At 41.5% G+C, this 26,183-nt stretch overlaps 1 protein-coding gene across 7 annotated transcripts in view; it reads left to right on the plus strand.

The window, feature by feature from the left end:
* Window positions 1-26,183, plus strand: part of NBAS (NBAS subunit of NRZ tethering complex) — a 330,504-nt gene that overhangs the window by 222,064 nt on the left and 82,257 nt on the right. For all 7 annotated transcript variants that reach the window (XM_055540893.1, XM_055540896.1, XM_055540894.1 and 4 more), the window contains 3 exons: window positions 3,001-3,111; window positions 15,696-15,946; window positions 17,083-17,417. In XM_055540893.1, coding sequence (XP_055396868.1) covers window positions 3,001-3,111; window positions 15,696-15,946; window positions 17,083-17,417 — 697 coding nt within the window. The remainder of the gene's footprint in view (window positions 1-3,000; window positions 3,112-15,695; window positions 15,947-17,082; window positions 17,418-26,183) is intronic.

A 26,183-nucleotide genomic window follows, 5' to 3' on the forward strand; every position in this document is an offset into this window, starting at 1 on the left:
TTTTTAGAGTGAGGCAGGGAAAATGGAGATCAAAGAAAGATGGTAGGGACAGCCTAGGGGAGAATTCAGTTAAGAGAAATGTACAATTTTTTTTTTCTCTTCCCCTCTGTTCTCCTGGAGGTTCATAATTTCTTAGGTTCGTTTAATGTCCAATTTGAAAGTGACTAAAGAGATAATTTAATCCAATCTCCTTACTTTTGGAAGAGGAATGTGAGAAGCACAGAGCTTTAAAGCATTGTTCAAGGTCACAGAGCCTGGAGTTGAGCCTGGGCTTCCTATTGCCAAGTCAAGTGGGCTTTTCTTTGGGCATTTGGTAATCCTGAGTGAGATTTTTTATGGTTTCTTAGAAGAGGGTTATTATGCAGATACAAGTCGACAAGATAAGGCATGCCTTACGTCATCAGTTACATTTTGCTAGGGCTTTGTCTTGTCTTTTTTGTCTTTAAGTATCCAGCTAGCACATGCTATTTAAAGCATATCCTAGAGAACAAATATATGCTTTTGATAAATAAATAATAGAATCTTCTCCACAATCTGTTGTTTATAAATATACACAGCAGTCTTTAGATGGCTCGTTCAAAGTATCTCAAAGTATCTATGAGTTGTCTGAGTTAGCACTTCTGGTTTGGAGACAGCATTTTAGCATCTCACACAAAAGAATCCTTGAAGAACCTGCTTCCTTCTGTTTTGCAGCTCCACCTTCAAACGTGGCCATTCTTTATTTTCTTACTAATTGTATGTCCATTTTAATGGTCGTCGTTTTCTGTGTATACGTTATAGTTGTCCTTTTTTGTCTGTATTATCTTAGTTATTACTATCTCAGTGGCTAGGGTGACTTTGAGGAAAACAGAATATAGTTTGGTTTCTTCCCACTTTTATCAGATAATAAAGATGTGAATACTTAGTACACACCTGGTGTCAGATGCTGTGGTAGACTCTCATAATAGGAAGGGTGAACTGCTAATGGTCCCTGTTCTCCACAGACTCTCATTTTATCCTGTGGATGTCAGGGTAAAATGAGAGTTTTATCAATAAATACTTTAAGAAATAATTTTTAATGACAGTTACCTAATAATCCAGGTATTGACAGACTTAATTCAGTCCTCGGTCTCTTTTCTATAGTCTATGAGCATTGAATGGCTTTACATTTTTAAAAATGGCTTACATTTTTAAAGGTTTGTGGAAAAGCAGGAGTAAAAAGCAATAGAAGAATATGCTTCTGAGACCGTATGGTGGTAAAGCCTGACAGATTTACTATGTGGCTTTGAACGGAAATCATTTGCCAGCTCCTGGGTGATCCAACTTACAAATATTGGTTTCCTTAGTGAGGCTAAGTGTAGTCTTAGCAGTATTACTTGATGGTAATAGGTATTTCATTCCTGTTTCTGTGGTTTTTGTCCACCATCCTTCCCTTTTTTTTTTTAATTTATTCATTTTAATTGGAGGCTAATTACTTTACAGTATTGTAGTGGTTTTGCCATGCATTGACATGAATCAGCCACAGGTGTACATGTGTTCCCCATCCTGAACCCCCCTCCCACCTCCCTCCCCATACCATTCCTCTGGGTCATCCCAGTGCACCAGCACCGAGCACCCTGTCCTATGCATCAAACCTGGACTGGCGATCCATTTCACATATGATAATATACATGTTTCAATGCCGGTCTCCCAAATCATCCTACCCTTGCCCTCTCCCACAGAGTCCAAAACACTGTTCTATTCATCTGTGTCTCTTTTGCTGTCTTGCATACAGAGTTATCATTACCATCTTTCTAAATTCCATATATATACGTTAGTATACTGTATTGATGTTTTCTTTCTGGCTTACTTCACTCTGTATAATAGGCTCCAGTTTCATCCACCTCATTAGAACTGATTCAAATGTATTCTTTTAATGGCTGAGTAATATTCCATTGTGTATATGTACCACAGCTTTCTTATCCATTCGTCTGCTGATAGACAACCATCCTCCCAATGAAGAATTCCATCCTTATGTTTCCTTTGCTTCAGGAAAGTTGGGGTTTTGTGACAGTTTCTCTACTATGGCCTTTATGTGGGTGCTCTGGACCAGAATTGTTTACATACCTAGAGATTCTCAAATCTGATGACACCATTCCCTGATTTGAACTTGCCATTGAGTCTCCATTGCCTGTAGGTTAAGGTATAGATCCTTCAGTAGACCTGAGGACCCAGTGCATTCATGGTTGTGAAACCCCGTCTATCAAAAGCCCATTTGTCTCTTCTCCCTCTTTATCGCCTCTGCTTAGTTAATCCCTGTTCACTCTCTCATCTGTATCCTCACAGTGTTTTGTAGTCTTTTGACATTACCCCTTTCTGTTTGATGCCTGGTTCACACCTCATACACTCCATTAGGCTGTGAGTTCCTCAAGAAGTATCTTGTTGTTTTTATATCTTAAGCAGCTGGCATAATAGCTGGCCCAGTGTAGAAAATGAGAATTTATTGAGTGACTAACTGTGTTTTTCTCAGAGATTTACCCGTGGGGCAGGGATCCATTTCTTTGTATTCCTTTTTCACTGTAGGCTCTGGTACCTAGACCATCATTTTTTTATCTCAGTGCGTTTTGGACTGGGTCATTCTTTGTTGCAGGAAGGCTGTTCTGTGCATTGTAGGTTGGTCCACAGCCTCCCTGACCTCTGCCCACTAGATGCCAACTGCTTTCTCCTTTTCCTCACCCACCATGACAATCAAAAATGTCTCCAGACAAAATTGTCAAATGTTCCCTGAGTGGGGCTGAATCACCCTTGTTTGAGGTCCATTGATCTAGACGATTCCTTGGTCATTTGCAACGCACCACAGTGAAGGCGCATTAAAATCCCTTGGGTGTACTTTTCCTGAATTACTGTGACATGTCTTACGAGGGACTGTGCTGGCTGCGCCCCCTTTAGCATGAGAGCAGTCGTAATGAACGCTTTCTCTGCTGATTAAGGTCACGTGTTTCTCTTCTTTCCTTGCCCTGTGGTTGATGCACATTTGTGAAGGACGCTGGAGGAAAACGTCTACAGCATCGCTCTTTCTCTGGCCCAGCGCTACAGTGTCTCCCGTTGGGAGGTTTTTATGACCCATTTGGAGTTCCTGTTCACCGACAGTGGGTAAGCACACAACTCGTGTAAGTTTACGTCCATGTCTTTTTTCAGAGTCTGTTTTAGAGGAATCTTGAAGTTGTATTGTTCAATTTCACTTTTCCTTTTGAGCTGTTGTCGACTGGTCTCTGTACAATCTCTCTTCATACATCTCTTTAGACACCAATATGCTAATGATTGTTTTCAGTAATAATCCTGAATTTGAGACACTGATTCAAAGACATTTACTGAGAATCTCTTGTGTACTAGGAATAGTGTTAGGTCCTAGGGTTACAGTCGTGAACAAAAGCAGACATTTGAGTTGTCCTGGAACTTTTAGTCTAGGGTAGAAGACAGATAATAATTGAATAATGACATAGGCAAATGTGAAATTAAAACTGTGACAGGCCCTGTATAAGAGAGCCCAGCTAGGAGATTTGGCATAGTTAGGGAGGACTTTCCTGAGGAAATAACTCTTGAGCTGAGACATAACTATTGACTCAAAATTAAGTATTGAATATACTAGAAGCGTTTTCTAGGAAGGCAGGACAGTTTACTGTAAAAAGCCCCTCGACAGGATGGAGCATGATTTCTGCAGGCCTAATAGATGGTGATATGGTGAGGCCCCCAGAGTCAGTGGAGCATGACGTGAGATGGGGGAAACCAGACCTTGTAACAAGACCATGTGGGCCCTATCTAGGGCTGTGGGCTCTTTCCTGAGAGTGATTGGAAGGTACCTAAGGATTCTGATAAGAGAGAGAGGTAATACAATCAGGTTTTCATTTTGATAAGATCATTGTGGCCACCATGTTGAGGAAGGATTTTAGGGAGGCCATTGCAGACATATATGGACTGTTTAGCAAACCATGCGAGTAATAGACTATAGGACGGATGACCATAGCCTGGAGTGGGGTTTTGAAAGTATAGGAGTAATGAGAATGGGCTTCAGAGATACCTGCAAAATGAAATGGATGGCACTAAATAAGTCAGATATTAAGGATAAACTAGCTATGGAGGTGAGTGAAAGCAGGAGGGTTAAAAATTACGTCCAGGACTTTACTTGGTCAGTCCATTGGATGATGACATCATTTGAGACAGAAAATACTAGTTAGGGGCACAAGGTTAGGGAAGGGTGAGGAAAAGGCAAAGGAATAGAAGTGTTATACTTGTGGCAGTTCCCAAGAGGAAAGATCAAGTGGACAGTGTGTCTTACAGATTTGGGATTCATAAGGAAAGGTGGAGTTTGGAGATAGTAATTTGGGGGTCATAGGCACATAGATAATAAATAAGTCATGTTGCTGGTGTTCTTTGGGAGTGAATGTAGAATGAGAGAGGAGAAAGACTTAGCACAAACTTTGATGACCTTCCACAATTAGTGGGAGAGGAAGAGCTGCCAGCAAAAGGGACAAAATCAGCAATTGAGAGGGAGCAATATTGTTCTAGGGAAGCTATGGGACAAAATGGTTTAAAGAAGAGGGATAGTGTTGAATGGTCAGTTAAGTTCAGTGGCTCAGTCGTGTCCAACTCTTGGTGAGTTGGACCCTATGGACTGCAGCATGCCAGGCTTCCCTGTCCATCACCAACTCCCGGAACTTACTCAAACTCATGTCCATGGAGTCGGTGATGTCATCCAACCATCTCATCCTCTGTTGTCCCCTTCTCCTCCTGCTTTCAGTCTTTACCAGCATCCCGGTTGAATGGTCAAGACCTGTTATAACTTATCGACTTTAATTTTATTAATATTTCTGGAATTCTACCATCTACATCTTAAATATTTATGAAATTGTTACATGGGTGACAGTATTAATCTGTGATAAATATTGTAGTAACTTCACCATTTTGGAGACATAGACATGTTCAAATAAATGTTTATTATAAAATGCATATTGGCTTAAAAAATTTTGGCATTTTATTAAATGTCTCTTTTCATTGACTGTTACATAAAAGGTTGTCATATCTGTCCAAACAGGATGCCCCATTGGTCTCTGAATATATTATAAATTATCAGGCAATCTAGTAATGTGCATGACTGCTCCCAGCATATCATTACAGCAGATCGCAGTGTGATTATGCAGATGCACAGCAATTACAAAAAGGAAATCATTATCTGCTGATGCCATTACTTATGAGCAACAAAACACCTAATGTTGATTTAGCAAGTGGTGTGTGGTGCTCCCTGTTCTTTACTTAAGACTGTTATTTGCCATACTGTTCAGTCCAGCTTAGTCACATGAGTATTAAAGATCAGCTGTTAATACAGTAGAAATTGCCCAATATTTACTTGCTGAATCAATGCCAATAAGATGTCAATAGATTGCAGTTACAAGAAAAAGACATTCTTTATTTTAGGGTTTTTGTGTTACTATTTCTTTAAAAAAGTCATCTTCGCCTCTGAAGTTGATTTTTCTATAATTTTGCCTTCTCCTTCCTCTTGGTTGAATTTGGAGGTATTTCCTCATCTCAGCCAATGTACAGAGAAGCAGGCACACAGGCTGGATGAGGGAGCCTTGTGCACTAACGCAGATGCTTCCCATCAAGAAACCGTGAGTACATCCTGATAGTCTCTCCAGCCATGTGTCCCTGCGTGGGAGAAATCAGTTCTCAGAAACTCATTCTCCTATATTCTTAAGTCATAAATGATTTCATGGTGAAATGTCAAACCTACAGAACCTGACACATGATCGGTCCTTAATGAATGGTAGTGATTACTGGAATTTCACTCCTGTAAGAAAGAGATAATAGTCATAAACACCCAAACTTGAGTTCCTGGTCTCCTTTCCCCCTTATTTTTTCTCATTTTCTTTCTTTTTCTTGGTAGTTTTCAGCATCAGAGATGGCTTTGTGGGTCCGTGTGCCTGTAGTCAGCTCCAGCTGGCGGACCCTGGCTCTTCTGAGTGTGTTCAGCTCCCTGAGCTCAGGGTTGATTCTCGCTCACCGCAGCCTCCACAGCCCTCTTCACCTCTGGGCTGTTCTAGGCACTTTGGTGCATCTTAGAGATGACATCTGGTGTGAGGGCATGGGTTTTGGAGTCAAGCCACATTTCAAGATCCAGCTCTGCTCCCCATAACCCCTCCTGTGTAGCCTTGAGCAAGTCTCCTGATCCTCTTGCATTGCTGTTTTCTCAGTTATGAGGACCATGATCCCCACCTGGTTATGGTTGTAAAGATTAGAGAAAATCTGTGGTGTGTGTGTAGCCAAGTGGCTCTTCAGTCTGTCAAGATTATTGCTGTTACTGCTCTTAACAGTTCTGCTGATTCCATCAACGTCTTTAAGTTTTGAATACGGGATCGTTTTGAAATGGCAGAGGATGCTTCTAGCTGGTGGAATAGTGCATTTGTTTATTCATGAAGTATTATTATCATCTTTTTTACTAGAACCTTTGTGTTTTGAGCACAGTTTTAAATGTTGAACAAAATGGGCTTCTCCTTACCCTTATGGAGTGTATATTCTAACTGGGGAGACCCGCACCACACACACACACAGTTAAGAACAACTGAAAATAAATTGCTAGTCATAGTAAGTACCATAAAGGAAACCCACAAGGAGCAGATAGGAAAGACCTCTCTTAGGACATACAAACAGATCACTCTTGGAGAAAGGAAGAAAAGGCATTTGCAGAGGGACCCCATTCTGGGACAGTGGATTCTTGGCATTTTTGGGTAAAGGAACAGCCTTGGTGGCTAGAGTGAGTGGAGCCCAGTGAGCAAAGGAGGACTGCCGGGGTCCAGCCCCAGCTGATCCAGGGTATTCGAAGGAGAAACGGCATAGGCGAGGGTCAGGAAACAACTGCTTAATTACACATTAATTAAGGATACAAAGAGTAATAGAATGAGGATAGCTCAGTAGGAAAATTCAGTGGAGAAAAGAGGCTGAGTAGCTTGGTTTACGCGGGAGACCAATAAAACTTCAAGACAAGAAGTTTGCACCACTTACGTAGGCCGCAGGCGTCCTTCCGTTCTCCCGAAGGAGAGGAGACACTGAGGCCTCCCCGGTCGGATCTTAGAAGCCCAGGCATAATTAGCAAGCATGGTGGGTTCCGCGCTCCAGATGGAGACTCAGCTGGAATTTGGGAGAGAGAGTGACATGGGGAGACCAAGTTTCAGTGAACAAGGCCCGCACTTTATTTTCCAAAGTAGTTTTTATACCTTAAGTTATGCATAGAGGATAATGGGGGAAGGGGTAGAGTCATGCAGCAAGCCAGGCTTTCTTCCTGCAAACTTATCATATGCAAAAGTCCAGGTGATTGACATCATCTTTTGGCCCGGAGGCCTGTTAACATTTTAAGAAACTTATTTTTCTCTAAAGGTGATTATTCCAAAGTCAGGCACCAGCCTTCCAAAAAAGCATTGGACAAAGCTGCATTTTACATTTCTATACACCCATTATATCAATCAATACACTGCCAAGGACACAGTAGGTAAGGAGTATGGAGACTTAGCAGCAAACATTGGCCCAACAAGTGAAAAACCCTTCACCAATACAATTTCTAATCAATCTCTTAACTACTCAAAGGAATCTGTGTTTAGGCAGTTTAGAACATCTCCTGCCTCTCACAGTTGGGAGGCTCTGAACGATCACATGTGGCTGGAAAAACCCATTCAGGCAGGCTAGAGGATTTCCAAAGGAGTTTGTAGGTTGAAACACTGTCACATCCAAGAATTATTAACTGGAGCTGTAAGCTAACTCTTTTTTCAGAGAGAGGTAGTGGGAGACAGCCCCCCGTAAAGTCAGAGGTGTAGGTGAAAACACAAAGCAGAAAGTAGGCAGACTCTGGTTTTGGGGGTAGATGCTCGAGAATTTCCAGGGGGACTCCTGAGGCTCGATCCCGCCTTTGCGTATGCCGAGCCTCCTTCCTTATGACCTTTGTCATGGGCGGAGTTCCTCACGCTGGCTCCAGGCAGTGATAGAATTCCAGTTGAGCTATTACAGATCCTCACTCAATATGCAATATGCCGGCTCCCGGCAGAGGACTACACAGGGGCCAGAGATACCTTTAACTGTCAGCTTTGAGAACAGACTCAGTCTGTTCCTTCTTATTTAAGCTGCAGACCTGAAGGCCACACATCCTACACTTTTATTTCACTCTGATATGTGCTTTTCCATCACCCAGGGGATTGATTATCTGCATGATCTTGCTTGGGTGGCAGAGATCAAGTGAGAGACCTCTTCATCTCAGCTGGTCAGTTTAGTGCTACCTCTTTAGACGTTGGGAAGGGACTCTGCCTGTGCTGTGCTGCTTTGCACAATCAGTTGTATATTGTCTACTTAGACTCTGTGGTCTCACATGTAAGGATGGGCAAGAGCATGTTATAGCTATGAGGAAGTCAATGAACTGTAATGTATCTACCTTCTCCTGTGTTGAAACAGAAGCTGAGGGTTGCTGTTGTTCATAGGCTGATGTCCAGAGTGCCATGTTGTAGAGAATTCTCAGTTCTGGCTTTCTCCTCTTGGCTTCGTTGAAGAGTTAGTGTGAGAATAATTAGTGTGTAGAAAGGGGGATTTAAGGCAGCTTAGCTTTTTGAAAGTATATTGTAACATTGAAAAATAAGGTAAATAAAAATTCAAGTCCAGGAAGAATCCATATTGGAGTTGAAGGCTTGACTATAGAAATTCAGGTCATAGGTCTTACCCATTTTTTAAAATTGAGCTATGCATTAACTTTTGATCTTTCTTTGGCCCAAAGGGTCATGATGCTGATCACGACTGTGATTTGCATTGTACATAAGAAAATATCTACCAATCCTAAAAATGGAAAAACTAAATGCTACCATTACCCAAATGGAGGCAATTCTTTTCATACATCGGCTACCTCCCTTTCTGTGTTATGATACTTAGGGCTACTTTTCCCCCAAATAGTAAAGAAAAAAATTCCTTATACTGGAACAAAATGTAGTAAGAAAAAGATGCATTTGGGGCCTGTTCTCATCTTGTGAAAAGTGCTCAGTACTTGAATCCTACAGGTCTGGATTCACACCACAGCTCCATGACTTCCCTTCGATGTGGCCTTGGTGAGCAAGTTGTTTCATCCTTCTACTCCTAGAGTTTCCTCCTCTGCAAAATGAGTATTCTCACTCCATCTTGCAAAACTGCTGCAAGCTTTGAGATATTTATATAAAATACCTGGCATGTTGTAGTGGATGCTCAGGGGTGAAAAAAAGTAGCTATTTTAAATTCTGGCCTTCCTTGGTGGCTCAGTGGGGAAGAATCTGCCTGCCAAGCAGGAGATGCAGGTTCAGTCCCTGGGTTGGGAAGATCCTCCAGAGAAGGAAATGGCAACCCTCTCCAGTATTCTTGCCTGGGACCTGGGAAATCCCATGGACAGAGGAGCCTGGTGGGCTGACCCCACGGAGTCACAAAAGAGTCAAACATGACTTAACAACTAAACAACAACAGCTATTAATTCTGGAAACAGACCAGATTTACTGAACTCATCCTCTGACAGCTGTCAACCTATGATTGCAGATCTGATTTTTGAACAGTTATTTTTCAGGTCAATGTGAATATCAATCATAAGATACCTGCTTCTTAAGAATTAAATGAGATAGCATAATACTTGCTATCTAAGAAGTGCTTAATCAGATCAGATCAGTCGCTCAGTCGTGTCCGACTCTTTGCCACCCCATGAATCGCAGCACGCCAGGCCTCCCTGTCCATCACCAACTCCCGGAGTTCACTGAGACTCACGTCCATCGAGTCAGTGATGCCATCCAGCCATCTCATCCCCCAATCCCTCCCAGCATCAGAGTCTTTTCCAATGAGTCAACTCTTCGCATGAGGTGGCCAGAGCACTGGAGTTTCAGCTTTAGCATCATTCCTTCCAAAGAAATCCCAGGGCTGATCTCCTTCAAAATGGACTGGTTGGATCTCCTTGCAGTCCAAGGGACTCTAAAGAGTCTTCTCCAACACCACAGTTCAAAAGCATCAATTCTTCAGTGCTCAGCCTTCTTCACAGTCCAACTCTCACATCCATACATGACCACAGGAAAAACCATAGCCTTGACTAGACGAACCTTTGTTGGCAAAGTAATGTCTCTGCTTTTGAATATGCTATCTAGGTTGGTCATAACTTTCCTTCCAAGGAGTAAGCGTCTTTTAATTTCATGGCTGCAGTCACCATCTGCAGTGATTTTGGAGCCCAGAAAAATAAAGTCTGACACTGTTTCCACTGTTTCCCCATCTATTTCCCATGAAGTGATGGGACCGGATGCCATGATCTTCGTTTTCTGAATGTTGACGTTTAAGCCAACTTTTTCACTCTCCACTTTCACTTTCATCAAGAGGCTTTTGAGTTCTTCTTCACTTTCTGCCATAAGGGTGGTGTCATCTGCATATCTGAGGTTATTGATATTTCTCCCAGCAATCTTGATTCCAGCTTGTGTTTCTTCCAGTCCAGCGTTTCTCATGATGTACTGGGCATATAAGTTAAATAAGCAGGGTGACAATATACAGCCTTGACGAACTCCTTTTCCTCTTTGGAACCAGTCTGTTGTTCCATGTCCAGTTCTAACTGTTGCTTCCTGACCTGCATACAAATTTATCAAGAGGCAGATCAGGTGGTCTGGTATTCCCATCTCTTTCAGAATTTGAAGGATGCCTATTGCTATGTCTGTGCTATGATATCGTTTAAAATATTTTTGGTAGCGAGATAATAGGAGACTCCATAAACCAGTCGGAGTTGACAATTTATGAGAAATGAGAAGGCTTAAGGGGTCAGGCTTGTCCTGGAGGAGACGAAGCCTGTTCACATGGCCTTCCTCCCACATAACCACTCTGTCCATAGAAACCGTTCCGCAGAGGAGCTCGGCAAGTGCTAGTGTGTCAAGAAGTCGACTCCGAGGTCCTCAGTACTGAGCCTCTCATGAAGTTCGTAGGTGACCTTGCAGAGTGAAAGTTCATTTTTTGGTTTGCGAAGGCACTTGGCTAACATGCTGGAGAAGCTGAAAAAGGCAACCATTTTTTCACCACATTTCCCCCACTTAATCACATATGCAGGTGTCAGGCAGCACTACAGATCAGGTCTGTGCCGTCAGGTTCCTTCGGAGGCATTTGTGTGGTAAATATCTTGAACTGTTTCCCTCACATCGAGGAGGAGTTTCCCTCTTCACATTGGAGGAGTTGCGATTTAAAGGGTAGAATCGTCTGTTTCCACAGTGGGGAGAGAGTCAGTGGTGGGGGCCTGTTCACCTGTGGTCATGGTCATTTGGGTTTACGCATCTTCATACTACTGGGGTTAGTCTTTGGGGGACCCCTAGGCCCATCCCTTTGCTCCTTCCAGCTTCTCCCAGGAGCCCTCACCTCTCTCCTTCCAACCCCCTTCTGTGTACTCCTTACAGTCAACTCATGAAATGGTGTATTACTCAGTCTCAGATTAAGTAAAGTATAATACATTTGAATAAATTTTTTTCCCTATAAGAATAGAAGTCCTTTCAATTCATGCTGTTCTTGAATCACATTTTTAGGTGATTGACAGCTAGAAGCCATTACAGAACCCCTTAATCATGGGATTAGTACCAATAATTTATTCCTTGTGCCTTTAGTACAACTAATGCTAGCTTCTTCCTGTAGTTAATCTCTGAAAGTTAATGAGCTGCCTTACAGCTAAAACTTAGAAAAAGCACTTAAACAGTTTTAAGGGCAACCACTGATTTGATTAGTGAAAAATCCACATGGTACTTCTTCCTACTCTTCTTCAATGTGGGTTCTTTGGAATTGTTTTCTAAGTAGAGATTTCATTTCTTGTTCCAAAGGGAAGATAACAGCTTCTTTCCATGGAACTATTAAAATGGATTATCGATTACTGGCATCTATAAAAGATCTTAGTACCTTGTCATTTACTGAAGAGGGAATTTTTCGTATTTATTGTGTGTCAGTAAAGATATTCCAGTATCTCTCTTGACAAGATAATTAGGGAAAATTGCACATTGAGCAAACTGAATTGTAGGCACAGAAGAGTAGGTGGGTGGGAAGGGGGAAGGTAATGTTGACTGAAAGAGACTATTTTCAGAATCAAGTCAAACATAGATGAGCTAAAGCTATTATGATTTAGTCATTGTCCATTTTGTAAATGAGTCTGTCTTAGATACTCTGTTTATCAGGTGATAGGAATGAAGTATGACAGGAGAACTCTTAGATTTTTGCCACTGGGAGAGAGAACTAATGTCTGTGTTAGAGAAAGCATCCTGTTTTTGAAATGGTTATCAGTACAGGTGCTGGAGCCCATGGATTGGTGGCTGCTTTGTGACAAGGTGAGCAGACCCATCCACACAGAGTCCCAACAGATCTGGACACTTGGTCTTAGCCAGGTCACTTGTCTCTAATGACAGTTCTCATCTGGAAGTTGGTAATTGGGCTTCCTTGGTGGCTCAGATGGTAAAGAATCTGCCTGCAGTGCAGGAGATCTGGGTTCAATCCCTGGGTCGGGAAGATCTCCTAGAGAAGGAAATGGCAACCCACTCCAGTATTCTTGCCTGGAGAATTCCACAGACAGAGGAACCTGACAGGCTACAGTCCATGGGGTCACAAAGAGTTGGACACGACAGAGTGACTAATATTTTCACTCTCAAGTTGGTAATTACCCAGATTCCACTTGTCTGGCACAGTTATCAGTGTAACAAGTACAAGGTTTTTTTTTTCTTTTTTCCTTCCATCGAACGTGTTCTTCTGCTTGCAAATCTTTGTGAGTATGAATCATCTTAACAGGATGACACAGCTTCTTATTTACTTCTTCACTACATTGTTTTCAGACTTCACTTAGCAAATTACAAAGGAACATCAGAAATTCTGTGACTTTATACCACTGGGTGTATAGTACAGGCATACCTTGGAGATATTGCAGGTTTGGTTACAGATCACTGCAATAAAGCCAATATCACAATACAGCTAGTCCATGAATTTTTGTTTCACAGTGCATATAAAAGTTACATTTACACTGTATTGTAGTCTGTAAGTGTGCAAAAATAATTACATCTAAAAAACGTGCAGACCTTAATTAAAAGATATTTCATTGCTTAAAAATTGCAAAGCAATTGCAATAGTCACATCAAAGATCACTGATCACAGATCACCATAACAAATATAATAACAATGACAAAGTTTGAAATGTTGCGAGAATTACCAAAATGTGACACAGAGACACGAAGTTAGCAAATGCTCTTGGGAAATGACTCCAGTCATCTTGTATGATGCAGGGTGCCACCAAGCTTTGATTTGTCTTAAAAAAAAACCCAAGTATCTGTGAAGTATAGTAAAGCAAAGCACAGTAAAACGAGGCCTGCCTGTGTATTTCAGAGATGGCCTTGCACACTTTGAATAGTTGTAGGATCCAGAAGAGTTTCGAACTAGCCATCCATTTATACTCGCTCTTTCCTATACAGACCTTGTGCTCTCTTGTCTTGATACTTTCGTTCATATTATTTCTGCTTCATTCCTTTCTACAATACCAACTTCAAGCACTTCTTTCAATAAACCTTCTGTTGTCATTGATACCTGCCTCCTCTGAAGTTATAGCTTTAGTGGCCTTACCCTTTTATTTATTTTTTTTAATTGAAGGATAATTGCTTTTCAGTGTTGTGTTGGTTTCTGCGATACATCACTGTGAATCAGTCATAAGTATACATATGTCACCTCCCGCCCACCCCCTCGGTTGTCACAGAGCACCGGGTTCAGCTCCTTGTGTTACATGGCAGTTTCCCACCAGCTATCTATTTTACAAGTGGTATATATATATTTCAGTGCTACTCTTTCAATTCATCCCACCCTTTCCTTCCCCTGCTCTGTCTAAAATTCTGTTCTCTATGTCTACAAGTGGTTCTCGTCTTGATTGGGATATAATTGCATGTCCTTTGTTAGCCCACCCCATTATTGTGCATTGTTGTTTAATTATTTAGAATGCAACTGGATTTTCACACTGCTAGCTGAGAGTTCTGTGTTGTAAATCTTGATACCCTCCCTGGTGCTGAGCACAGGTCTCTTATCTGTAGAGGACACCTAAGTTTTTGTTCATCCTTCCATCCATTTGGCATTCAAGGCACATGTTGAGTGTTTCCTTCGTACCACACGCTGGTGCTTGGTACTGAGAAGCTAAAGCTAAAGAAGATGTGGTGTCATTTTTGCCATCAAGTGGTACATAGTCTATGTGGGACAGGCAGACTAGTAAATAGTTAAAGCATGTTATGAATAGAAGGAAACTGTGGGGCATTTTTATAGTCCAGGAACATTTTTATAGAGAGGGATATTTTTGCAAATGTTTGAATTGTATCTTAATAGAAAAATAGGATTTCTCTTGAACTGAAAGTTAAAAACGCATTTTGGACTTGCTTGATATTTTGACTTTATAGATTGCTGCCATTATCCCAAGTATTATCACACCCTCATACAGATTTTAAAGTGTATCGTGTGTTAACTTTATTTACATAAAACAAAAACATGTCTTGGCACTTGCTAAAAGAGGGAATTCCAATGAATAGAATGTTGTATTTCAGAGGAGTTGCTTTTAAACTATATAAAGCCTAACTTTTATCCTGCTTGAGGTCTCGCTTCATGCTCCAGGTTTCAGTCTCTGCTCCCAGGTTCTTTCTCTGCTGCTGCTATGAACTCTGGAAGCTGGGTGTTTCCATTAGAGCCCAGGGCTGCCTGGAGACCTCTTACAGTTAGAAAGCTTGAAGCTCTTCCTTTGTGGGGTGTCAGGACTAAACTGGGCAGGAGGCACTGTGTTCTGTCCAGAGGAAAGTATGATACCAAAATTTAGCCCTTTCCATCACCCATTTAACGCAAACTGATTAACCAAACAAAACCCCTTAAAATTATTTTCAACAGTTTGACATTAAATGACTTTTAATAAATTATATTACAAAAACATTTAAGTCAAGATTGAAACATTAAGATACGTGCTTTATTCAAGTGGCTTCTTTACTACAGACAATTCAAGTGCAAGTATCTCTTCTTTCCTATTTTTATTTTGTTTGAACACAGTATCAAGGTTATGTCTTCTGAATATCAGTTCTAGCCTCTTGAATATAAAATTTACGCCAGAAAGTTGGGCGTTTTTCTTCACCTCCCTTTTTCCTAAATTCCTGAAATAATGTTTGTTTACATTTCTATAATGAAGCTCAAGTTTTACCTTTTTTCTTATGACATGAATAAATAATGCATAGTGGAACGTGACAGATCTGGGTTCATTTCCTAGCTAGTAAACACTGGGCTGCTCTCTGCTGCAGAATGTGAAATAATATGACTTTGTAGGGTTACTTTAGACCCACATGAGATAATGTGAAAATCCTGTAGTACCATTTGGAGTGGAAATGACCTGCACCTGTACCAGAAACAAGTGGTACTGCTGTATTTGATTAGGCAGCAAGAAGGAATTTGTGAGAAGTAGTCTTTCTTTCTGGAGAAGGCAATGGCACCCCACTCCAGTGTTCTTGCCTGGAGAATCCCAGGGACGGGGGAGCCTGGTGGGCTGCCGTCTATGGGGTCGCACAGAGTTGGACACAACTGAAGCGACTTAGCAGCAGCAGCAGCAGCCTTTCTTCCTAGGTTTCCAAAATAAAGGGCACTTAAAAAAAAAATGGAACCAAATCTTACCAATCTTAACACAATTTGTCTCTTAATTTCAGTTTGTCCACAGGAGAAATTGAAAACCGCGCCCAGTCCCTTCATCTCTTTGAGACATTGAAGACCGACCCTGAAGGCTTTCACAAACACATGGTCAAGTATATTTACCCTACGATCGGTGGTTTTGATCACGAAAGGCTGCTGTACTATTTCACTCTGCTGGAGAGCTGTGGCTGTGCGGATTTCCGGAAGTACGCCATTAAACCGGAAACCCATGTTCGGCTACTGAAGAAATTTAAGGTAGTGGCATCAGGTAAGATGATCATCTTCCTGCCTGAATTCATTCTTTAAATTCAGTCTCGGACTTCATGTTTGGTACATGATCGTGTTCCTGTACCGTGGCTGGCATGACTGTGAAACCTCAGTATTTTGATGCTAATTGACTTTAGTTATCTCCCTAGCTCCTTTACTTACTGTTGAGAGACTTAAATACTAGAGAAAGTTAGGTCACACAGTGACTTACAGAAGGCCTGGTATTCAAATCCAAAGTTCTTGAGGTCTTTTTTCCCCTACTCCCATTGTTTATATTTTATCTATATAAATGACAAGGTTGAGACACTTTAAAATAGGCCGTTTGGCAGAATTTTACTTCAGTGGAACCTATGTGTTTAAGGAATGTATGAAGCCTTTAAAATAAGAGCTTTAGAATCTTTAATGAATTGTGGAAATCTGTAGAATGGTGTCTATTTGTCTTTATGCTCATAATTAAGAGGTTAACCAGAAGGTATGCAATTAAAGATAGGGAGAGAAAAAGGGGAAAAAAAGAAAAGAAAAGAAGTTAACTACATTAAAATCTCTCAAATCCGTATGAAGTTTTATAATTTACTGAACCCGGGTCTCCTGCATTGCAGGCAGATTCTTTACCATCTGAGCCACCTGGGGAGCCTTTATAATTTATAAGGTACTTTCATCTGCTATTCATAACGATTGTGAGAATTTACTTCAGTTTATCAGTGGTTTACTGAGTAACTGAATTCGACCCTGGACCAGACACAGAGGAAAAGGAGTGAGGTTCAATCCCTGCCTTTAGGTAGTTGATGAGATGTCCGCTGGATGACAGATGAACCTGGTGCAGTTTGGTGAGAGAGCTGTTGGAAGGGGATGTAGGTGCTGTGGGGCGCTGAGGATGTGAGGAGATGTTGCCAGGTCCAGGGTACGTGTGAGGATGCTGGGACTCACAGAGTGACCTGTTGAGGGCTGCACAGTTGGCCAAGCTGCAGGCAGGGATTGGAACTCAGAATTTCAGTTTTATCTCAGTGACAAATGAAGCCGTCTGTTGGAACTGAATCTTTTCATTCAACCCTGCAGAGAGGCCCTGTGTGGGTTTGAAAGTTCCTGTATGTTTATGTTGGAATGAACTACTCTCTCTTTTTCTTGCCTTTCCAATAGGTCTTGATTACAAAAAGCTGACTGATGAAAACATGAATCCCCTTGAGGCATTGGAGCCAATCCTTTCAAGTCAGAATATCTTATCCATTTCCAAACTTGTTCCCAAAATCCCTGGAAAGGATGGCCGCATGCTTTCCCCAAGCTCTCTGTACACCATCTGGTTACAGAAGCTGTTCTGGACTGGAGACCCTCACCTCGTTAAACAAGTCCCGGCGTCCCCCCAAGAGTGGCTGCACGCCTACGACGTCTGCATGAAGTACTTCGATCGCCTCCTCCCAGGAGACCTCATCACTGTGGTGGACGCAGTGACCTTTTCTCCAAAAGCTGTGACCAAGGTAACCAAAGACAGCTTCACGTAGACTGGCCATTTTAGAAGAAATGAAAATTGCCCTTCCGGTCCGTCAATTCGTTTTTGGTTCCTTTGTTGAAATGAGGAATACTTACGTGGTTGGTGGTTTCGTTTTCTGCTGAGCATGACGTATGTTCATTGGGAGGTCATTTTCCTCTATCATAATTGTACAGGTAGTCTGAATCAGGCTTGACAGTTGTAATTTGCACATCCATTTTGTTCATATTATAGTTGTTCTCATAATATGTCATTTTATACTAAATGCTCCATCCTCTTCTTTCCAACTGACAAGTGGAAAGAACCTCCAGGGCCCATGTTTCCTGCATTCAGAGCCAGGCTAACAACTTGCTGCATTGAAAATCAAGATCTTAACAAATTTTCGCATTAATAACACTTAGGACGTGACTGGCTGGTAGAATTGCCTGGAGTCTGTGTGGCATTTTCCAATGTCCATTCTGTGTCTCGGTGAGCACTTTTAACTGGATTCTAAGTCCTGCTGTCGCTCCTTCAACAATGTAGACTTTCACAGAAATAGACAGTATAGGTCCTTCCCCTCCCCTCTTGCCCCTCTCACCCAGACTCCCCTGCTTACCACAAATGTGAATTTCTCATTGCTTGGACATGGGGCATTGTCTCTCCTAGAAAATCTGACTGCTGGTCTCAGATCTAAACAGCATCATCTTTGGGACTTCCTTTCACTTTCTCTCCCGTCTTTGCTGCTACCTTCTCTTTTTACCAAGTTGCCCAGCCTGCCCAGGACCCTACCTCATGTATTTTTACTATAGTTCATGTTATCCTGAAAACTGAGTATAGAGTCTAAGAATCCAAGTCATTCATTTGGAGATTGGCACAGGTAGAGGTTCAAACATCTACTAGAAATGCTAGTTTTAGCTGCTTTGCTAGATTAATAGTTGTGGGTAACCAAGGACTCCATTTCCTTATTATAACTCAATTAATTCAGTTAATAACTTGGTTTGAAATTTTATAACCAATATGGTGAAAAGGAGATAATCATTTTTGTTGTTGTTAAGAAAAAAGCAAGGATGGTTATAAAAGGATTTAGCATGATATATCTGAAAAGAGCACACATGTAGAGTTACAAGGCTTTGAACTTTGGACCTGCCACTTCTCAGCTCCTTGGTTTAGCCTCAGAAATCTCTGTTAGACTTCTGCCTCCTTAGGGCAAAGGCTGTAATTGGAATTTATGAAATAGATAATAGCATTACCCTGATTTGAATAGGTGAGGAAATGAAATTGAGGTTTAACAAGGTTAATTTGGTAATAGAGGAGCTATGATTTGAACTCAGGGAGGCTTGTTCCAGGGTCTTTGCTCTTAAGTACTGAAGTAGACTATTTCTAAGAAGTAGAACAAACAGCTAGAGTCAAGGGACCTGGAGACTTTGTAGCCACTGTGGGGGAAAAGTAGGGCCAGAGAGCCCCAGGCCTTTCCAGTCCAAGTGGAGCAGCCTGTCATGGAATGGATTTTTCCAGAGCAGGGCTAAGTCTAAATGAGGAAGGCCAGGCCGGAGCCTCGCAATGTCTGGGAAAAGACGAGAGTCCAGCTAATGGTGGATAAATCTCCAAGGGTGAGAAGAAGTTGGAGTCCAATTATGTACTAGCAATGCTGGAAGTGTGTTTTGGAGGGAAAGGGCTGAGCCAGGAGGGGTGTTAAAATCCAAGGAAATGGCTCCAGAGCTGGGTGGGACCTGCCAACCAGCTGAAGGAGCTCTACAAGAGAACAGACTGGCTAGGAAGATGGAGTGGCCCAGGCTGAAGAAGGTTTTATGTATTTTGTCTAAGGGCAGAGACAAAGCCTGGCATAGCCATCCAAGGCCATGTTCTAATTGTGAGCACGGGTGTGGGGGTGGACAGCCAGCCTAGACTTTCCAACAGCAGTTATTTGCTCATGGTTAAGCAAACCTATCCACTCCAGTGTTCTTGCCTGGAGAATCCCAGGGATGGGGGAGCCTCGTGGGCTGCCCTCTATGGGGTCGCACAGAGTCGGACACGACTGAAGCGACTTAGCAGCAGCAAGCAAACCTAAGATTTAGATGCAGAGGCTACTCAGATTGTTATTTATATTTTAAGTCAGAAGATTTTAAGTTACAGCACATTCTTATCACCTTAGTTTCTTAAAGATACCCTCCAACCACGAGAAAATATATGACCCAGTTGTCTGTGGGCATATGTGCAGTTTTTCCGAGGAAAAGATGCATAGCTGACCCAGTTGGGATCGAGTCGGTTAATTGTGGTGGTGTTTTCTCTTAGCCCAGATGGTGTTAATTCTCAGCAAGATATTTTGCTGTAGAATGTGTCAAGAGGTGGTTTCCTACTAAGTCAAGCTATAGAAAAGTAAGACAGCCACATTAATTTGCTGTCTTTAGCTTTATGTCTATTCTTGGTTTATTAACTGGCAAGCTCTAAGTTTTTCGTTCAGAGAGGGCAAATACAAAGTTTAGGTGCAATGCGTCTTTCATATCACACAATGCTGTCCTAGAGAGAGAGGGTATAAAATTCATGTTGAAATACAACCCTCACATGTCAGAGGACACATTTGGAAAAGAAAATGCGGCTGGATGTGGCCAAGTTTGCAAAACACCAGATGTTGCCACAGCTTGTACATGATGTAAAAAATGTAAAATAAGTGTGTGTTACTCATATATAGTGTGCAGTTTTCCAATGTGTACCCACATTTAATTCAGAGCCAAACTTTTAGAAAGAACTGGTGAACTCCTGCTAGAGGGCCTAACAAGTATTCAGATACTGGAATTCATAGAGGAATATCCCCAAAGCCTGAATTTCATACCCATTCTGTGATGAAATAAGCCTGCTAAGGCACTTTGCCTTCATAATAATAGTCGCTTGCGCTAGCAGAATTCATAGACATTCTGGGGAAAAAACAACATTATGTCATGTAGGCTAAGATTGAATTTGCATGACATTCGAGGTGATGAATATGCAGAAGGGAAAAGAATACAAATGTTTCAAGTGCATTGGCTCTAGTTCTCAATTGCCCCTTTCCAGTTGAGTCAGGTTAGGGTTGCTCTCATATTGCTTTTCCAAATCAGTAATTAGAAACATTTTTATAGAAGGGCCAGAGAACGAGTTAGTGGGTTAGAAATCCAGGAAAATGGTCAGCAAAGCTGAAAAGCAGGTCAGAACACCATTTGCTTGTTTCAGACATGATGTGATTATAGAAGGGGGCTGCTGCTGCTGCTGCGAAGTCACTTCAGTCGTGTCCAACTCTGTGCTACCCCATAGATGGCAGCCCACCAGGCTCCCCCGTCCCTGGGATTCTCCAGGCAAGAACACTGGAGTGGGTTGCCAGTTCCTTCTCCAATGCAGGAAAGTGAAAAGTGAAAGTGAAGTCACTCAGTCGTGTCCAACTCTTCACAACCCTATGGACTGCAGCCTACCAGGCTCCTGCGTCCATGGGATTTTCCAGGCAAGAGTACTGGAGTGGGGTGCCATTGCCTTCTCTAATAAAAGGGAGCACTTGCATGTAATTCCAGCCTTTGTGTTCTGTGCTCAGTGCTCACTCTCGTTTGCTGGTAGAGCTACATCCAAAAATAAGGATGTGGAAAATACTCCTCCTATTTAGGAAGTGCTCCTCTGGAGTTTGCCCGAATCCTTCTTTTAAAGCTCGGTAATCACAGAATTAAAAGTGCCTTCTAGTGTCCTGCCCACTGCTTCACAAACTAGATTGGGTAGGCGTTTACCACCCGCTCCCCACCCGCGTGCACCCGAGGTTTCAGCTTCTACCAGTTTGTTCATTTGGGAAATGTATCTCCTTTGGGTTAGAGCAGAAAAATTCTTGAGAACTTCTTTAGTCTGACCTCTTACCTTGAGCATCATTTCTATTGTTAATTAAGCCACTACCTCTGCTTCTATATTTATTTACACACACACACACACACACACACACACACATATACACACATACACATAAGGAATCTTTCTTTCTCTTCTTACGTTGTCGACTTTATGGTTCTGCCTTCTGATGCTGTGGAAACGGCATGAGGCCATCTCTTGTTCATAAGACTGTTTAGATTCTTGAACTAAGCTACTATTTCCTCCCATTGTCTAGACTAATTGCTGTAAAAATCTAGAAAAATAGATTTATCTTAAAAACCATGATATGATCTAAAAATAAATTTTACTTCAGAAGTTTAAGTCACAAGCAAAAGGCTGCATTGTAGCTATAACTTCAGGATCTTTCCAGTGCTAATGCCGTCTGTTAACTAAGAATGGGAGTGCATTTTTCACCGTAATGAAAATTGGTGACAGAAATCTATGTAAAAATGTTTAGGTAATACATATTTCCTGATTGCATGGCATGATATATGACTTTCTGATGCATCAATCAAATGTGTGCCATACAGATTTATTAAGTATTTAGGCATTATTGTGTGCCGTATACTCTATTAGTTGCCATTGGAGACATCAAGACATAAAAGACATGCCTATAAGAAACTTAAAATTAAGGGTTTTTTTCTTTACAGTAAAATTATAGTAATTGAGAATTACTCTCCCTATGAAATTAGAAATTCGTTGATGGCAACGATGTTGCCTTTTATCTCCAAAGCTCCAGGTATCTAGCACAGTATAAAAACAGATACTCCTTAAAGTGGTTGTTAAAATAGTTATTATCATAGATGGACAGTTTTTACATCTTTTGATTTGTGAATGCCTTATTATTCTTAGCAGTTATTGAAGATCCTAAACAACCTTTGTTTATGAAATATCTGTTGGTATTTATCATATTAGAAATTAAAACCAACATATTTTTAAAATATATGTTTAATTCACTTAAGACTACCAATAATAGATCCATTTATAGGTTGATGGTAATAGCATCTCTTAATGGAAAATAGAAAGAGTTATTTCACACACACACAAAATGAAAGCGTGACATCATTTTACAGTTACATGTCTGGCTTAATGTTAACAGAACACAGCTAGGTTCTCCTGTTTGTTTCTGTGTTCAGTTTTTGTTGTTTCGGTTGAAGAAGATGAAGTTTTCAGCCTTACACAGATACAAGGTTAGAAAAGGGAGGTGTGCTTTAATGGCCTGTGGTGTAATTCTGAGTGTTCTTGCCACACTAAACTCTCAACAAAGGATAGATTCTTACAGGCTAGTTGTAGTGCAGAATCAGAACCCCTATCCTTGATATCTCTGTGCTCCATTATACTAAAACTGTTATTCTAGATCGCGCTTTGAATGGCTCTTTTACCCGTGTATGATTTGGAATATAATGCATTAAGCATTTGGAAAATTGGCTCACTGAGTTATGCAAATCATCCAAATGTTGATACAGAGCCTTATACATCATCAACAAAATTGCATGGATTATTCTGAACACTCATCTCATCCAGTGAGTCTTTAAGCATTGGGAAGCTGTCACGCTCACAGTTGTGGGTACATGTTTTCCAAAATTCCGATTTTTGCTTGAAAGCTTAAGTTGTGTCATTGGCAACAAATACTGTGAGTTATTTTTCTTGAAGTGATAGGCTCACTTTGTTCACGTTGGAGAAAATGTTTGCCAAATATTCAAGTCTGAATAGCCATTATTTGTCTATTAAGTCGTTCTTTCAAGCACAAATGGTAATGTATGCCAAAGCAGCTACTTCACCTCTTCATGACTGAGAGAGTCATTCAAACACTTTTTCTTTATTATATTTCAGTACACAGTGAGGCATTTTATGTGTATCTCTCAGTCCTTCGAAGATAATGCATTCAGTGGTTGAGATTTAATGAATTATTTTTACTCCTTCATCAAGAACATTCTCAAATGAAAATACCAGTGGAGAGCCCAGTGACTCTTAGGACAGCTTGGTGCCACTCCCTTGATTGTGCTAAGTCCCCACAGTTTTATCCACCATTGCTTTTTTACCATCATCTAAGTGTCAACATGGCGAAAAAGGTAAATAATGTTTTCATGTCATTATCAAAATAATTTTGACCTTGTTCACAAGGTCACTCTTGAAAAGAGTCATAGACCTTTGTGGTTTGTGGCCCACACTTTGAGAACCAGTTATAAGTTATTCTTTTCAAAACCACAGCCATCCTGGTGCCCATATGAAAGAGCATTTCAACTTCCTAAATATGTGTAATACAAAAAAATAATGAAGATATGTCTGGTCAGTGCCTAAAGGATTGTCTTATAGTTCAGTTCCTCAAAGTAGCTTTCTAAATGTAGAGGTGTCAGAAAGAACTTGAAAATGTAAATGGAATGTGTGCATGGTAATGTCATGATAACACTCTATGAATTTTTGAGCTTGCAATATATCTTTTCCTTCTACAAAGTTTAGCTCTTAGAATTTTTTTTAGCAAACATATACATTTTTCAATATTAATCAAGCTTAGCAGAGAGTTCTCTGGGAGAGGCATACATTCACCTCTTCCTCAGTTTCATTCCCAGGCCAGGATTTCACTTTAGAGAAGAGGTGATTGATTTTTCCAGGACTTGAATGCAGTAGTTTGAGGGTCATGATTAATCATGGCTCCACTCTTTCTTTACTCACACCCCCTTTTAGAATTCAGGAGGATGAAAATGACTATCAACAATAAATAAATACTGTCGGAAGAGCTGGAATTGGGGAACATGGCCTGGGTCTGCAGCCCAATAGTCTGTCTTTCATGAAAGTTGACACTTGTTTGAAACTTGGCTTGTTAAGAACGGCTGCAGAAAGTCATTCTAGAAGGAAGCTAAGGATGGGTGTGCCCTGACAGGCAGGGCAGACTGGGGTTGGGACATTAACCTGTGGCTCTGAAGTCTGCTGTCATCCAGCGGGGAGGAGTCAGGAGATGGGGAGAGGGATGCCCGCGGTGCGCTTGCTATAGTTTTGGTTGGAGTGGAAATTTTCTTCTCATAATGGAAAGATGAGGAGAGGACAGGGGACTTCTGGCTTGCTTAATTAATTCGGGTTGATAATGAAACCTCTTGCCAGTGAGGGGAGAAAGGAGTCTAGAGTCTGTGGGGACCTGGTGCTGTTACCCGCCCTGCCACGCCCACTCCCTGAGGCCACTCCTCCTGTCCCTGTGAGTCGTGTGGCGCATCCTCCTGGGATCGATCAGTCGTGGCAGTGCAACCTGTTGTAGAAAACTCCAGCCTAGGTCAGAAGAGACCCTCCTCCGCCTTCCTGTGGACGAGGCTAAAAATTCACTCTCTGTTCTGTTTCCCATCTCAGATTTTTGCCTAACTGAACTGAAGATTAAAACTCATCACAAGTTTTAAGTTAAGCCATGAGCTTAAATGAGAGTAGAAATAGGCCAAGCGTTACAGGTCAGCAACTTTAAAATGACCCAAATTTAAATTCCCGTGATTAAATTCCCAGGGAGAAATTGACATCCTTAAAATCAAATCCACTTGCCCTTTTAGTTAAAGTTCAATTCCATCGAAATCCAAAATTCGTAAATTCAACAAAAGTAAAGTTCAGAGATGGTTTTCCTGGTTTCTGCTCAGTCTTACAGAGAGGGCTACGTCAGGTGTCTGGGTGATAAATCAGGTTCTTTCAGCAGAATACACCTTCTTTCACTCTAGGAGTAGCTTCTTCAGCAAATCTGAAGTTAAATTAATCCTGCCCCAAGTTTTCCATGCATTGCATTTTAAAAACCCTTAAAGAAAAAGAGAAAAAAATTAAAACAGTAAAATTAAAACAGTATCAACCTCAACTCCATGACCTTGTAAATTAGAAAACTCAAGCAAATCACCAGCTCTGAAAGAGCCAAGCAAAATCCTGTTCCGAGTTCAATCCAGACACACATTCCTAGAAGGCTGGAGAGCATGGAAGAGGCCTGGTGGGGTGAGAGCAAAGGGGAGTCGACAGAAAAAACCCCCACTGGGTTTAACTTTGCCAGCGTATCAGGTCAAACCGCTTATCCAGAGATTGGTTGGGTAGGTCTCCCATCAAGAGGTTAACTGTGATGTGTGTTCTCCATGGAGGAAAGAAAAAGCATCCATCTTATCGCCTCTCTGAGGCTGATCTATCTCACATGGCCCCATCTGCAGTCACTCTGCCTACCTAATTTCCATTTCCCCATTTAAGCTCTGCATTCCTCTCTGTTGTGTCCCAGTGGCTACTGTTGCTGTCTTTTATTCTATGAAATCCCACTTGTCTCAGAGACCTTTCTCTAGGGAGCTTTGCCACTCATGCCGGTGTTTGTTTCTGCTGAAAATCACCCTCAATAGATCTCTCAACTGAAATCAACATAAATGGTTTTGAATTCTGTGCCCCTAAGGACCACGAGAAAACTGTTACCTTTGCTTTGTGCTTGTCTGAATTGAAGTATTTCCATCATATATTTGGGGCTTGATGGGGAAAGAGCAGTAAATAGTGTCTCGTCTTCCAAAGTTACAGTCAGTTAAGAGTCAGAGGGATCAGCCAGATGAAGATCAGTTACTTTATTGTTGGGAGGGTTGGAGTAGCAAGCATGGTTGATTTTATACATTCAGCCTTCCTCGTACTTGCTCCCTGCCCAGATCTTTAGACATCCCTGCCAAACACGAGGATATTTTTTTTGGAGAGCATGAGTGCGTCCTCAAGAGTGCTGCCTCCCACCTTGATTCCCACCCATGGGACCCCGAGCGGTGGCCTCTGGGTTAGTGCTGCCTAGTAGAACGGTGATGTGAACCACCTGTGGAATTTGAGAAGTTCTAGTAGTCACATTTAAAAAAGGTGACACAAAATAGGTCAGTGTCCTAAATGTTACCATTTCAACCCACGTCTCCTGCATTGCAATCAGATTCTT

Source organism: Bubalus kerabau, chromosome 11 (assembly GCF_029407905.1).
Source record: "Bubalus kerabau isolate K-KA32 ecotype Philippines breed swamp buffalo chromosome 11, PCC_UOA_SB_1v2, whole genome shotgun sequence".
NCBI classification, from domain to species: Eukaryota; Metazoa; Chordata; class Mammalia; order Artiodactyla; family Bovidae; genus Bubalus; species Bubalus kerabau.